At 49.6% G+C, this 14,899-nt stretch overlaps 1 protein-coding gene across 2 annotated transcripts; it reads left to right on the forward strand.

Moving 5' to 3' along the window:
- The first annotated feature begins 969 nt into the window (after window positions 1–969).
- UNC119B (unc-119 lipid binding chaperone B) lies at window positions 970–12,947 on the forward strand. Of its 2 annotated transcripts, XM_026015843.2 has the most exons (5): window positions 970–1,261; window positions 4,219–4,332; window positions 6,866–6,977; window positions 7,104–7,276; window positions 9,119–12,947. In XM_026015843.2, the coding sequence occupies exons 1-5, from the start codon at window positions 1,018–1,020 to the stop codon at window positions 9,229–9,231; spliced, it is 756 nt and encodes a 251-aa protein (XP_025871628.1). In that variant the 5' UTR covers window positions 970–1,017; the 3' UTR covers window positions 9,232–12,947. The 2 variants fall into 2 exon arrangements, with proteins under 2 accessions (XP_025871628.1, XP_025871629.1); XM_026015844.2 differs by lacking the exon at window positions 4,219–4,332 and having other exon boundaries at window positions 977–1,261.
- Window positions 12,948–14,899: the final 1,952 nt, after the last annotated feature.

A 14,899-nucleotide genomic window follows, 5' to 3' on the forward strand; every position in this document is an offset into this window, starting at 1 on the left:
CAGGTGAGGCCTGTCAGCCCCGCCCAAGCCCCTTACATAAGGTGAGAGGGACCCAGCAAGGCCTGCCATAAATCAAGTTTTGAGGCTGATCATGGGGAGAAGGGTGGAGTTTCACTGTGGCCTAAGTCTGGCTGAGAGGTGATCTCAGACCTAGCAGACACAGGACAACAGTTGGGTCCAGGCTTCTAACATAGATGTTGACCTTAGAGAAGGAGCCACTTGGGATGTGAGAGGGCAGCCTTAACCCACCCTCCACCCACTGGCCCAACTCCCTGGCCCACCTCCTCCACATAGCGAAATCATGATGAACTTCCATGCAGATGTTAACCTCTGTGAAGCCTCTTCCGGATGGGCCAGACCACTCTTGTGTATTCTGGTAGCACCATTGCTGTACCTCTGAGCAGTTAGCAGTCTGGCTCAACTTCTAGTTCATTCACACTTATTGGGCCAGTCAAGAGGAGGGGCCACATAATGAATCATGTACTTCAGTCCTCCCCAACAAAAGGGGAGCTCCTACGTAGTGGGGCATTCCTTCACCCACTCGTTCAGCCATTAATGAGCACCTGCTGTGTCAGGCATTAGCTATACTGCCAGAATACAGTAGTGAATAGGGTGGACCCAATCCCTGCCCTGGTTCATGTTCTTACATTTCCTGTAGTCTAGCCCGATGTCTAGCTCAAAGCTTGGCACAGTTGGGTTTAAAAACGGTAATCTGAGTGGAGAGCAAGTGCTCTTTTAATGTCTATGCTACAGATTAATTTCCTTATGACAGAAAGTATGAACTATTTTAAAGACATTTGGTGTGACCTTGGGGGTCCGATGGAGAGTCCGGGGGTTGGGCACCCCCCCTGGAAACCCCCCCCCCCCCCGAACCGCCCCCCCCAGCCCTCGGGTTGGGACCGTGCTGGCGAGCAGGAGGCTGCCCCCCGCCCCGCCCCCAGGCGCCACCCCGGGCCCCGCCCCCGCTCTCCATAGTTACGGCGCTGCGGAGGCGGCGGCCATCTTGGCGGCGGAGCGATGAGCGGGTCAAACCCGAAGGCTGCGGCCGCGGGGTCGGCAGCTGGGCCCGGCGGGCTGGTGGCCCCCAAGGAGGAGAAGAAGAAGGCGGGCGGCGGCGTCCTGAACCGCCTCAAGGCGCGGCGGCAGGCGCCCCACCACGCGGCGGAGGACGGCATCGGGGCGGCCGTCACGGAGCAAGAGCTGCTGGCCCTGGACACCATCCGGCCCGAGCACGTCCTGCGCCTCAGCCGGGTCACCGAGAGTGAGTGCCGGCCGGGCCGCGCCCTGCCCTGGGCCCCTAACCGCCTTCAGCCGAGCCGGCCGCTCGCCGCCTGACCTGCCCGGGGGTCCCCCCAGGCCTCCCTCGGCCGGCCAGGCCGCGTCGCCCGCCGCTCCCCGGGCAGGCTCTGCGCCCCCCACCGTCGCCCAGACCTGGTTGGGAAGGGGTACTCCTTGAGCTGGACCGCGCTCCCCTGTGTCCGGCCATGCCAGGCTCCTGGGCGGGCCCCAGCTGGGCCTCCGGGCCGGGCCGCTCCCCGCAGCCGGATCCGTTTGGTTAGGGAGCCCCCGTAGCGTAGCCGGACCCTCCTGTCCCTGGTGAAGTGGGACCGCTGCCCCCTCGCCCGGGAAGGCCCAAAGGCATCCGTGAAGCTCCTGCTCAGCCAGGCTCCTCAGCCGGCCCCGCCCAACCTCTGCAGTCTCTGCCCGCCGAGCCCCCTACCTGCTTTTCTCTGTCTGCTTCCCTGCACCCCGCCCCCTGACGCCCCCTTCTCCCGCCTGCCTTGGCCCCCTTACTCCTTTGGTCCCAAGCCTCCCCCTTTGTGTGCGGTGGGGGGGGGCTCCTTCCTCAAACATATTGTCGTGGCACTTCACTCAGATTTAAACTGCCACACTAGAAAACATGTTAATAAAGTTTCAGTTTATGTACACAGTTCAAAATGTGAATCCTGCCTTTGACATTTGTTCTAGTGAATTAATGTGTCAGGGTTTAAGAAACGCATTTCTTGTGTAAAATGCAACCACCCTACACCGTTTCGTTGATAATAAGGAGGGGTGGGAGGAAACACATTGCCCACCCCGTCCTGGCTCTCCTCCCTTTTTATGTTCTCTGCCAAGCCAAGCCCTGACTTGTCTTTTTCTCCTGCTATTCCCCCCCAATACCCCCCCCCCCCTTTAGACCCTGCTTGCCCTACTCATCCCTGCTCTCCTCCAGCTTTCTAACCCTGTGGCACCAGCACTCCCTCTATGGATCTAAGGCTGCCACTTGTTACCTGCTGAATGGCTGTCAGCCTGGGGCTCTCTCAGGTGTACCTCGGGTAGCTGGTGGCAGCTCCAGTGATTTGGGGGTAGGAGTTTACACAATGGGCCTTGGTCCAGCCTGTATGAAAAGGAATTCCCATCTCCTGATAGGTTTAACTTGATTCTGGGTATTTTGATGTCCCCACTTTCCATCACCGTTTGGGTTGGGCCTGTCCTTTGCATGCCTGAGTATATCTTTAGAAGATCTTGCTATTCAGTTTATTGAAATGCTGTGAAAACACTGCTTCTCTTCTGACCCCGTTTTCATTCGAGACTCTGAAGGTCCAGAAGTGCTCATCACCTGAACTTTCTAGCCTCCTGCTTTCTCCTGATACCAAGAGTGAATCAGGCCATTTTAGTACCTGGCCCTAAGCAGCGTTCTCAGTGGGCACTCAGGTCGTGTGTAGGAACTTGGGATTGGTGCTCTTGCTCAAACTCATCCCAGCATCCTACTGGAGAAAGCCCCAGGTCAGAGCTTGGTGATCTCTGGATTTTGTTCAAGTCTGTTTCGTTCACCTAGTTACCTATTGAGTACCCTCTAAAGGTATAGAACCCATTCTCAGTCTTTTGAGGATTTACAAAGTAATCAGCAGCTCTCAAGTTTGGCATATTACTGGAGAGACAGCTTGTGAAAAACATGGAACAACTAACACAAGCAGCCAATGTAAGAAAAAGTGCTCAAGTGAGTTGTGGAGAAGATGCTGTCAGGAGTCATCGTAGAAAGAAATCAGGGAGGTTTTCTGTGATCAGTACTAGATTGACTAGCTGCTCAGGTTGTCATGGCTTCCACTTCCCTTTGGCCCAGTGCCCTCTCAGCAGTTCTGCCCTGTCACCTCTGCAGGTATGGCCTACTGCCTGATTTTGTTCAGTCCACAAACTAAGAATGATTTTTACATTTTTAAAAAGTTGGGGAAAAAAAGAAATCCTGCCACACATAGTTACATGCAATTCATATTTCAGTGTCTGTAAATTGTCTTATTGAACTATAGCCATACTCATTTATTTACAGGTTGTCTGTGGCTGCTTTTGCTACAGTGACAGAGTTGAGCAGTTGTGACAGACTGTGTGGCCCCAACATCTAAATTATTTATGATGTGGCCCTTTACAGAAAACATTTGCTGATCTCTGCTGTACAATACTCATGGCTGGCAAACAAGCAATATATTAGCCTTTAGATCAGCATAAATGTTTTATTTTATTTATTCATATATTTTTTAATAATTGTAAAAAAGATTTTATTTATTTTTTCATGAGAAACACACAGAGAGAGAGGCAGGCTCCATGCAGGGAGCCTGATGTGGGACTTGATCCCGGGACTCCAGGATCACGCCCTGGGCTGAAGGCAGGCGCTAAACCACTGAGCCACCCAGGGATCCCCTATTTATTTATATTTTTAAAAGATTTTATTTATTTATTCATGAGAGACAGAGAGAGAGACAGAGACACAGGCAGAGGGCTCCATGCAGGGAGCCCGACGTGGGACTTGATCCAGATCTCCAGGAACAGGCCCTGGGCTGAAGGCGGCACTAAACCGCTGAGCCACCAGGGCTGCCCAGCATAAATGTTTTAAAATGGATTTATAAAAAAAAAAAAATTCTGTCCTGTTGTGACATCCAAGTTAATAGATCATGGAAGTTATATAGGCCATTTTGGGGGTATTTCCAAAGGAAGCCCCTTACATTATCCCTGTTTCTAAAAGTGTTATGATAATCTTTCATCCAAACCAAATCCATGCACTTTTTTTCTTTCTTCCATCCCCTAATTTGCTTCACACAACTTTTGCTTATAAGAGGAAGTTTTGGGGTCTCTTTTAAGTAAATCGTGTAAGAAAAAACCCTGCGTTTGCTTTAAAACTTCAGAAAGAAATGTTTTGGAGGACTGTTTAATAGCATTTGTGTGTGTCTCTCTCTCATTTTTCAGATTATTTATGTAAACCCGAAGATAACATCTACAGTATTGATTTCACTCGCTTCAAAATCCGAGACTTGGAGACAGGGACAGTGCTTTTTGAGATTGCCAAACCTTGTGTTTCAGGTAGGCCTCAGTATTGTAGCAGCCACTTGAGAAGATCTCTGAAGCTCATTTGTGTGTACCATCACATCCTGCGGCCCGGACTCCAGCATGTCCACTTTTGTACCTCCTCCTGGAGCCTGGCAAGCCGGGTGTGCTGATCTGAAGCACATTTGTTGAGTGTCTACCATATGTTGTTTGTACACATGTTTCTGTTGGCATCCGGTCATCTAATCCTCAACATTTCTGTGAGGAGCTTTACTCCCATTTTTCAGATGAGAAAACTGAGGCCCAGATTTCCAGTTGACTTTCCTAAGGTCCTATGCTCCTTCTTATGTTGCCTCCACTCAGGAAAGGAAGCTTTAGAATTAAAGTAGAAGGATGAAAGCTCCCTTTTCTTCTCCCTCACTTCCCTTTAAACAGTGCCTCATATTTCCCTGTAAGTCCCAGTTTGGATTTTAATCTTTGCCATTTGCGGGATGAACAGAAAGCCCAGACCTATGAACTACTTAGGATTCCTTAAATTAGCTTTGAATAGGCGATTCCGGTGCTTGTGATGCAGCCCCTGGGTGACTCACTCCTGGGTAAGAGACCACAAGTGAGTCTTGGAGCTCAGCACCAGAGACAGAGCGCCCCCTGGCGTTAGTTGGTAGACTACCAGCACAGATGACTAGAGTATTCACCATGATCTTTATTAATAATTCTTTTTGCAAAGCTCTTCCCATCTGATTTGCTGCTCAGAAGGAACCTGTAAAGGCAGCCCGGGTGCCTCAGCGGTTTAGCGCCACCTTTGGCCTGGGGTGTGATCCTGGAGACCTGGGATCGAGTCCTGTGATGGGCTCCTTGCATGGAGCCTGCTTCTCCCTCTGCTCTGTCTCTCTCTCATGACTAAATAAATAAAATCTTAAAAAATAAAAAGAAGGAACCTTTAAATTTGATAAGGCAGGTATTAGTACCCCAGGTAGGTAAAAGCTTTCCTGAGAAGGTCTCAGCTCAGGTTTATTGTACAGCCAAGACTGGAGCCCTGGTCTTCTCACCCCACCTGGTATCCTTTATGCTCTCATAATTTAGTGCTGCCAAGGCACATAATGGCTCCAACTTGTGGGTACTTAGCTGGTATTGGGAGGATCAGGGCCAGATAGCCTCCTGGGTCTGTGGGATTCACATCCCTAAGCAACATGTCCTGGTACTTTGGGTGTTTCGAGGACCCCAGGGCTGCTTCAGATATGTGGGTTTGGATTAGGCTGGGCCTATAATAGTCATTTCAGTACAAAATTGAACTGTATCAAGAAGCTTGGCTGCAGATCTTGTAAAAGTACCTTGATGTACAACTTCTCCGGGCTTTACCTTTAAGGATCTTGATTGGCTTAGAATATGCTCCACTGAATCAGCACCCTCCTGAAGCACTTGTTCTGCTGAATTTGAATCCTTGAGAAGATTTGGTCTGATTCTCTCTGAATCACATTGTTGGAGTGAGGGCTCTAGAGTGGCTGGCTCTGAACCCCTGCTCAGTCTGGTTGCCCATATTATCTTGGGGTTGTCATAGGCAGAGAGGTTTGGGGCTAAAGGAGTTGTAAGTTGCACCCACATTTAGCCTATATCTGGAGAAAATATTTTTGCTGGACACTGGATAGCTACTAGGAACTATCTCCTTTTTCACATTAGAATGGTTCTCTGAATTATTTTACAAACTTCCACTCTCTGGGTTCAGGAATAGACTAGACTCGCCCTCATTCAGGTCCTGCACATTGGTCCATTGCCCATCTACCTCACTGTTTCCAGGTGGCCTGGAATAGGCATTACGGTACCCTAAAACAGTAGGAGTTTAAATTTTTTTTTTTAAGATTTTATTTATTTATTCACGAGAGACACACAAAGAGAGGCAGAGACACAGGCAGGGGGAGAAGCAGGCTCCATGCAAGGAGCCAGACGTGGGACTTGATCCCGGGTCCCCAGGATCACATCCCAGGCTGAAGGCGGCGATAAACTGCTGGGCCACTGGGGCTGCCCAGGAGTTTAAATAACAAGATTATTCTCAGGGGTTTGTCTTTGCTGCCGCAGAAATTTTTGCATTCTTTGAACTTGCCTTTTGACTAGTTTTCAACCTTTGTAGTCTCATTCTTCTGGTTGCTGGCTAATGCTGCAACCTCATTGCCAGGGGCCTAGTACCAGGCTTGTGTTTCAGGCTTCGCTCTTAGGATATGCCCACACCCCTAGACCACATAAAAGGTAATTAACTTAGTGTTTGAGAATAAGCTTCGAGTCAGATGGACCTGGTTCAAATCTCTGCTCCCTCCGTTTACTATTTGGGGGACTTGGACATGTGACTTAACGTCTCTGAGCTTTTGCATCCTGATCTGTAACATGGAGATGATGATGACACCCTCTGAGGATCGCTCTGAGGATTCTGGGAAGTGATTAGCCCAAAGCCTGGCATGTAGTGAGTACGCAGTCAATATTGGCCATCCTGCCATGGGTGTTAGTACAGTTAATTGGTTGTGCTGTTTGGACTGGTGGGGCCAAGACAGTACACTCAAGATTCTGTGTGTTCTTTCAGACCAAGAGGAGGAGGACGACGACGAAGGTGGAGATGTGGATATCAGTGCAGGACGTTTTGTCCGCTATCAGTTCACACCAGCATTTCTCCGCCTCCGGACAGTTGGGGCCACGTGAGTACCAGTATTTCTAGAGAGGAGAACACTTGTTTGTCCACAAAGAATATTCTTGGTTGTGTTCTGGGTTGGCTTTAGAGGAGGGAGGAGGCAAAGTTGGGCTCACAGAGATTTGTTTTGCAGAGTGGAGTTCACGGTGGGAGACAAACCTGTGTCAAACTTCCGGATGATTGAGCGGCACTATTTCCGGGAACGCTTGCTGAAAAACTTTGACTTCGATTTTGGCTTCTGCATCCCCAGCAGTAGGAACACTTGTGAACATATCTATGAGTTTCCCCAGCTTTCTGAGGATGTCAGTATGTATCCCCTGACTTCTATACCATTCTAGATTCTTAGGGCTAGAAGGAACAAACCTTGGAGTCCATCTGGTCCAACACCCTCGTTTGGCAGAGGAGGGAGGTAGTGACAGGACACCACCTCTCTAGGCATTTGACTTGAGGCTTCTCATTTCCTAGCGCCATTGTCTAGGGTTTCAAACTCTGCCTGTATGAGAGCATTGAAGGTTTTAATAATGCAGGCCATCTGCTTTAAGCTGAAGGAAAGGGGGTGACTGAGGGAGATGAGGGGAGGCCCATGACAATCCCTGGGCCTAGAGTTAGCTGGAGCTCCTCTCTGAGCCACTCTTAGGCTTTGTTTTCCACTGTGTTCTACTCATTGGCTCCTGCCCAGCACTCCTTGTTCACCCACTACTTTCTCCTTAGAGGGAAAAGTGAAGCTGGGGGCTAACTAGAATCAGAGATCTTTCTCATTCTGTGCTGTTAGAATAGATCCACAGGAAATAGGCAGCCATCACATGGCTGGATGGAAGCCATGTCTTAGAAACAGTAATCCTATAGTTAGTTCTCTGGAGGAAAAACTGGGGAGGCACCTGAGGGAGAAGCAGGGGAAGAGATGGACTCATCGAGAGAAAGATCAGGCTTTATCAGTTCCTGTGACTCTGGTGGAACTCTCTGGGGTTAGCATTCTCTATTAGTAATCAGGGAAAATGGCTCCAGAACAATGAGAATATGAGTGGGGATCCTGCGAACTGTGAATATGAGTGGGGGGAGTTTGGCTGAGTTGTAGAAAACATCTACATATACTGATTGATATTCTCAGAATCCCAGGTATTTAAAACTGTTACATTCCGAAAACCAGAATATTCTTCGCCCATGTTGACAGTGCTGTTTCCAGGTAATATGAGGATTGCTGATGTGGATTAGGCTATTTATGATAGCATCTGATCCTGTTTTGAGGTCTGCTCCCCCGCTGGGCCAGAATATATAGGTACTTGCAAGAAAAGATTATGTATAGTATTTCAAGTTCTTACCCAAGGCAATAGAACTTTTCTTCTTGAAACTAAATAAGCTGAAAGAGTGTGGAGGTCAATATTCTGGATAAAACCAAATAACTTTGGCCTAAGTAGGTTCAAAGGACTTTAAATAATCCGTTTCATCTTTTGAGAACTGTGGTAAACAAGCATGTTGCCTCTAGAGGAACCAAAATAGCATGTGATCATTAACTCCAAATTGATCAGAGGTATTGACTGTTAATTATCTTTACTCTCTAGTATGGCTAAAGAGGTCTGGGCAATTGCTTGAACAAACAGAAGATTTAAATCTGGATCCCAAGACAAGCATACCATTTTTGCTGGATCATTTGCGACTTAATACCCTGAGTCATCCATGGAAAAGTTTCCTTGCTCTTTCCCCCACCACACACACTCATGCACACCTCTGGTTCCTTTGGTTGTCAGGGGTGCCCATGGGGAGTGGGCACAGGGAGGCACAGCTTTTGGAATTTGGACTGGAGTCTAGAAGTGGGGAACAGACCAGAAGTCCTGAAAAAACAGTGCGGTGGTCCACGTTGGCAAAGGCATAATCCTGTTTCCCTGGGGTTCTGAGTAAGCATCCAGGCTGGAGATGCACAAGAAGTGCCATGTCAGTTGATTGCATCCTTATATTGAAGTGGGTATCGTGTTTAATTTGGGGGCCTCTGTAGTTCTCTCCAAGCCTGGCTGCCTCTGTTCTGACCTCATTGTTCTGACAGAGTATACTCATATGTTCTTGAATTACAGAGGGCATATATGTTTTTTTCCCACCTGGCCAGTGGGGCAGACTCACATAAGTCTTTGCTGTTTCTGTTTCTCTGACTTGCAGTTCGTCTGATGATTGAAAATCCCTATGAGACCCGTTCCGACAGCTTCTACTTTGTTGACAACAAGCTGATAATGCACAACAAGGCTGATTATGCCTATAATGGAGGCCAGTGACTGCTGCGGGCATGGACGGGGAGCTGCTTTGCTGTGGCCCAAGGCCCTGGCACATGGAGATGGTTGAACCTGTTGGTCAACACACATCTAGAACCTGGTCCTAGGAAGCCAAGGCTGGCGTGGTAGTTTCCTGTGCTCAAGAGAGGTGCCAAGCAGTGCTGTGTTTTCTTCCCCAGTATTTTTTCTTCCCTTTTCCCTGCCCTGTAGGTCACAGAGGTACTAGAGTAAAGTGAAGGGTAAGGCTCCTGGAGTCCAGAGGAAAAAGAAAGTTTATTTTCTTGTAGTCCTAGATGCCTACTGGCTGTGCTGATGAGCCTGGGTCTCTGCAGGCACAGCCATGTCAGGCTGAGGAGGCTCTGGCCGGTCAGTTTGCAGGTCAGCTGCTTCTCCCTGGCTTCCTGGGCACTGAGAAACTGAAAGGTAGGCCTCTTCTAGGCGATTCCTCCTCTCACAGTGTTGTTCTCAGCATAGTCTGACCTCAGTTTGTGTGTAGTTCTAAAGCAACTGGAAAGAAAGGGGATGATGGAGGGGTGCCAAGGTGGGGAGGCACTGGGGGCCAGTAGGGCTGCATGTCATGGAGAGGCCAGCTTCTCTGCCTGACTTCCAGGATCCTCTGCCAGCCCTCCTGGGGATACAGCAAGGTTTCAGCCTGGCAGTGCCTTCCTGATCCCATTTTGGAGGAAAGATGAGCTTGCTCTGCTTGTCCTGACTCTTAACTTTTGAGTATCTCCTGAAATAGACTATCAGTTTTTGTGTTCTTGGAACAGTAGGATCTCTTGAGGCCATAGCAGGCTTCGTATTTTGTGGGTTTTTGTTTGTTTGTTTGTTTGTTTGTTTGTTTGTTTTTTTCCTCTAGTCTTCTTTCAGGGAGGTTTTATAAGATGTCAGTGGTGTACCCAGCATATGTGATGGTGGTTAGTCTTCTGATAGTATTAAACAGGCTCCTGGGGCTAATCTGGCTCATGTTGGGGCCGGGTATAGTTACAAATCAGCAGCTACTTAAAGGAGGGATTTGATTTTCTCTACACAGGAGAGCCTGCAGGATTGGCTTTTGATGGGGATTTGCCTCTAAAACTCTTCGTAGATTTCTTATTTAGGAGGATTTTCCTGTCTGCCTTTCTCTGAAGTAGTTTCTGGAACCATCCTGGGGTGTCAGACCTGTTATGCATATTCTGATCCTTCATACTGCTAGTTGGAATGCTTTAAGGTGTTTGGAAAGGATGAATGAACTAGGCTGAGGTGGCTCTTGAAAGGTGTTTTCAGATAACCTTCCCTGCACATGCTTGGGGGCTACTTTCATCCTCAGGCTCTCACTGGATAGCCTGTCACTTCCTCAGCTCTGGCCGGTTGTCTAACTGGCCATGGCTGACCCTCTGATAGGACTGTTGCTGTGGCCAGGGTTTAGCACTGATTGAAAGGGAGCAGGAGGAAGGGCCCGGGTATGCGGGAATAGTCACTGAAGCATCACAGTAACTGAAGGAGAGCAGTCTCCCAAGATGCTTGGGACAAAGGCCCCACAGGGCCCAGGCTGGAAGGGCCAGCACTCTACCACAGAAGCCCCCTGCACCTTTGCTAATCAGTATTGCTCCCTGTTTGGACTCTAGAGTGTGAGTGGCCTTGAACCTTGGCCCAGTGCTCTGTGCCAGGCCAGAGTTTGGGCTGTGCCAGATGCTGGCAGCTTTCTCACTGGGAAAACTCTTCCTCCTCTGTGCTGGCACGGATGCAACCACTGAGGGAGGGAAGAGACCAGGCACCCTGCAGATGAGTTACTCATCACCAGACCAAGTGAATCTCAGAACTGGAGTCCACTACAAATCCAGGTGCCTTATGTGTGGCTCTGTCCCACGTGCTGCTGGGGAAAGCTGCATTGCCATCCTTCCCTCCTCATCTGTGGACAGACATCAGCACTGCCTCCTGACCCTGTTTCTCCTCGTGGCTCCTCTGGCATATTTGTATGTGCATATCAAGCCTCAGAATCACTGTTTCTCTATGGGACAGCAGCATAACTGGGAGATTTTCAACTATTTGATATTATTATCTAGGATGTGGTTTCTGGAACTGTTGAGTTCTGCTCAATAGAGTGTGTCTTGGAATGTGTCCCAGGGCAGCCACATCTTATGGACTAGTGGGCTGTCTCTTCTAATATGCAGTGTTAGCCTTTGCTAGGTGGGAGGGTAGGGGTGGCAGACATTTTGGCTTGAATAGTGCTGTATTCTCTTCCCCCTTAGCTTGCCTTAGTCTCATTGGAGACCATTTGAGGCCATGTGCTCAATATGTGCCCAGGAGGACAGGGCTATGCTATCTGCTCCAGAAAGTCTGTCTGGTGTTCTGTACCTGGGAGTCTGGATTCTTGCATCTCTTTACTCAGGAAATCTTGAGAAGCATTATCACTCTGGGGTGTTAACCAGGGTGTATTTGGAATTCAAGCTTTTGTACCTGAACTGGGGAGAGAATTGGAAGGTCCTGCTTTCTCTGAAAGTAGCTGAAGCAATCAGAAGTTGAATCGGGAGGCCGTGTTATTAAGGAATCTGGACTGTTGATAGCAGTTGTCTTGGGGGTGCTACAGTGGGAGGGAAAAAAATGACCTGTGCAGGAGAGCCCGCCCACTGTTCAGAGCCAGCATCTAAGTGGCAGCTCCTGGAGGAACATGAGCACATTCCAGCAGACTGGCAGGCCCACTGGTGCCACAGGGCCTGATGCCTGTGCGTCTTCCTCTCCTGTCCTGCTTCTGTCCTTCTGCCTTGGAATCTCCAGGAAGAGCAGCTCTCTCTTCCTGTGTAGCCTTTGGGCTAAAGTGCCCTTCTTGCTTATCCAAAGAAGATAGATGCCTGTTGATTTCGTTCTGTCCAACAGAGCAAACAGAAGAAATAACCAGTAAAAGTAGTCATAGGCTAAAGTAGGCCGCCCTCTCTGTAAGTGTTGGCTCAAAGATACCTTGCGGAGAAAGCAGTTTGCAGAGGCATGCAGAACTCCCTGAAGACACCTTCAGCCTTTGGGCCATCTGATTCTCAGATGGGGGCAGTGATTGAAGGGAAGTTGGGGCTAACCATGGACTGGCGATTCTTGAAATGGCAGTGACCAGGAATCGTTGACCTGGTTTTTCCAGGTGAAGTGGATTTCATTTCTGGAGTGGATTCACTAGGCTGTGTATAATGGGCAAGTTGGGCGAGTCTTGCCTTAATGTGTGTCCTGCCACCCCCAGTAGGCTCCCAGAGTATTTTTTTTCCCCTCTGTCAAGTCATTTTCTTTTGGTGGCTCTTGTCACCATGATAGCCATGAGGTTTGGGGACTGGAGACAGTTTGTCCCCAGAACCACAGCATAGAGTCCTTGCCGGGACACGAAGATTTCTGATGCAGAGGTGCTGGTGTACCTAGTGCAAGAGCCTGATCGTCAATTCATTTCCTCACATTCCACGTTAGAGAATATCTTCACCACAAGAAGGGTGTGGTGGAGGCGAATTTACCCCTTGTTTTAAAAAGGATCATGTAAAGTCATTGAAGTTGTGAAAGTCTATTTTTTTCCCCTGTAAATCTATTTTTCACAGAATATAAGAAACGTCAATGACCTGATTTGTTCTTCCAAAGTCCTCTTTCCCTTTCACCTAAGATCCTCATTCCAGTTTGTATTGTCTTTGTGTCCAAAGTAAACTAGGTGACTTATTTGTATAAAATGTTATTTTGCCACAAGAGACAGTAATAAAAGATTTTTCACAGTACATGTGTCCCCTCTTGTCCCCGGACTGGGCCCCGTGGGTTGCTGGGGGGAGCAGGGGTGGGGTAGGGGTGGGCTCCAAGTTTCTTTCTTTTTTTTTTTTTCCCCATTTTCATTCACTCATTCATGAGAGACACGCAGAGGCAGAGACACAGGCAGAAGAAGAAGTATGCCCCATGGGGAGCCCGATTTGGGACTCGATCCCAGGACCCCAGGATGACGCCCTGAGCTGAAGGCAGACCCCTGAGCCACCCAGGCATCCTGGCTCTTGAGTTTCTTTACCTTTTTTTTTTTTTTAAATATATTTATTTATTTTATTTACTTATGATAGTCACAGAGAGAGAGAGGGGCAGAGATACAGGCAGAGGGAGAAGCAGGCTCCATGCACCGGGAGCCCGACGTGGGATTCAATCCCGGATCTCCAGGATCGCGCCCTGGGCCAAAGGCAGGCGCTAAACCGCTGCGCCACCCAGGGATCCCTACCTTTCTCTAGATAATGAGTATAGCTGGTTTTTAGGGTAAGCAGGGGACAGTATTGGGCTCTAAGTTTTAATATTTTTGCTTTGTTTTGCTGGGAGGCTTTGCAAATTAAAAATTTTTGTAGTATTTTAACATGAGAGTTACTGAGGTGTGCCTCAACTGTGGTGGAATTCACCTGGATGAGCAGACAGCTTTATTACCCTGTCACAGTCCTGGTACTGGGCCTCTGCCTCCCCCACCCCCTCCAAAGTTCCCTCAGCTTCTTGGTGCTGGCAAAGACCAGTTCCCTTGAAACCCTTGAATGGTTTCTGTCTCCAAGAGGGAAATTGGTCTACTTTTAATATAACACTAACCTCCTTAAGGCGACCGTACAATAGAATTTTTAAGTCTGGTTGAGATGGTCTGTGGCAGCCAAAGCAATCATTGGCCCGTGCCTGCTCACCGATATCCCCCTCCCCTGCTTTTTTCCTTTCTTCTTTCCCCCAGGGCTGGCACCCAGGTGGGCAGTGGAAAGGTTAAGGAAGGCCCGGGAGCATTGGCCAACCACAACCACTTGTTCGGGTTTAAAGTACTGAGGATGTAGAGGCTCTCTTTTAGATGAGAGGTAACATTAAGGATTCGCTGCATCTTTTCATTGATCTCTGGGAAGGAGAGCAAGGTCTTGGTGGAAGACAAATTTTGGCATGTGCGTCAGTGCTGGGGATGCAAGCCTGGCTGAGTTACAGCGGTTTAGTTAGGGATAGAGGGATGTGTGGGGCCCTGGAAAGTTGTGGAAGTCTGACTCCTGCTTGTTCTGAGGGAAGACCCTGGTCAGGGCAGTGGAATCGCCAGTTTTCTGGGGAGGGTGATGTCCTGACAAGGAGGCTTAGGACCAAATGCATGGCATTGGGGGCCCTGCCGCACAACTGGGGATGACACAGATGGGGCTACAGTGGAATGGGGGGGGGGGGAGACAGCTTCTGGAGGAACAGATCTCTCTCCCAGGCAACCCAATTCCCTGGGCCTGAATACTGAGCAACAGAGCAAGACAAGACCCTTGTACCTTCCGGAGCTCACAGATCAAAGAAAGGAATGGAGAAAATGTCAGATGCCGAGTGCCAGGAATAAAGAATGTGTGGGGCAGGGCAGGGCAGGCCTCAGTGTGAGACCTGGGGGGGGGGGGGGGGGCATTCCAGGTAGAGGAACAGGGCGAAATCGCAGAGGCAGGAACAAGCCGGGGTGTTGGGGCCTCCTCGCGCGGCCGGAGCCGCGAGGGCACTAGGCACCGGGCGGGAGAGGCAGCCGCCGGTTGGTCCTAGGGAGCATCTTCGGCCGCGGGACTGGACTTCAGGCGAGACGGGCCACGGTCCGAGGGTTGGGAGAACCGACCGCGGAGACACCGCGAACAGAGAGCGTAGCCCGCGCTCCCGGCAGGGAGGCGGGGCCGGGCGGAGACCGCCCCCGGGGCTAGAGGGCCTGAGGGCCGCCCGGCCCCGC

This window comes from Vulpes vulpes, chromosome 10, assembly GCF_048418805.1.
Source record: "Vulpes vulpes isolate BD-2025 chromosome 10, VulVul3, whole genome shotgun sequence".
NCBI classification, from domain to species: Eukaryota; Metazoa; Chordata; class Mammalia; order Carnivora; family Canidae; genus Vulpes; species Vulpes vulpes.

Bases quoted from the DNA above. Each gene is read 5' to 3' on its own strand.
- UNC119B (XM_026015843.2), top strand. From the start codon at position 1,018: ATGAGCGGGTCAAACCCGAAGGCTGCGGCCGCGGGGTCGGCAGCTGGG. The intron at 1,262-4,218 runs GTGAGTGCCGGC...CTCATTTTTCAG, and splicing joins CCTCAGCCGGGTCACCGAGA to ATTATTTATGTAAACCCGAA. The intron at 6,978-7,103 runs GTGAGTACCAGT...TTTGTTTTGCAG, and splicing joins CTCCGGACAGTTGGGGCCAC to AGTGGAGTTCACGGTGGGAG.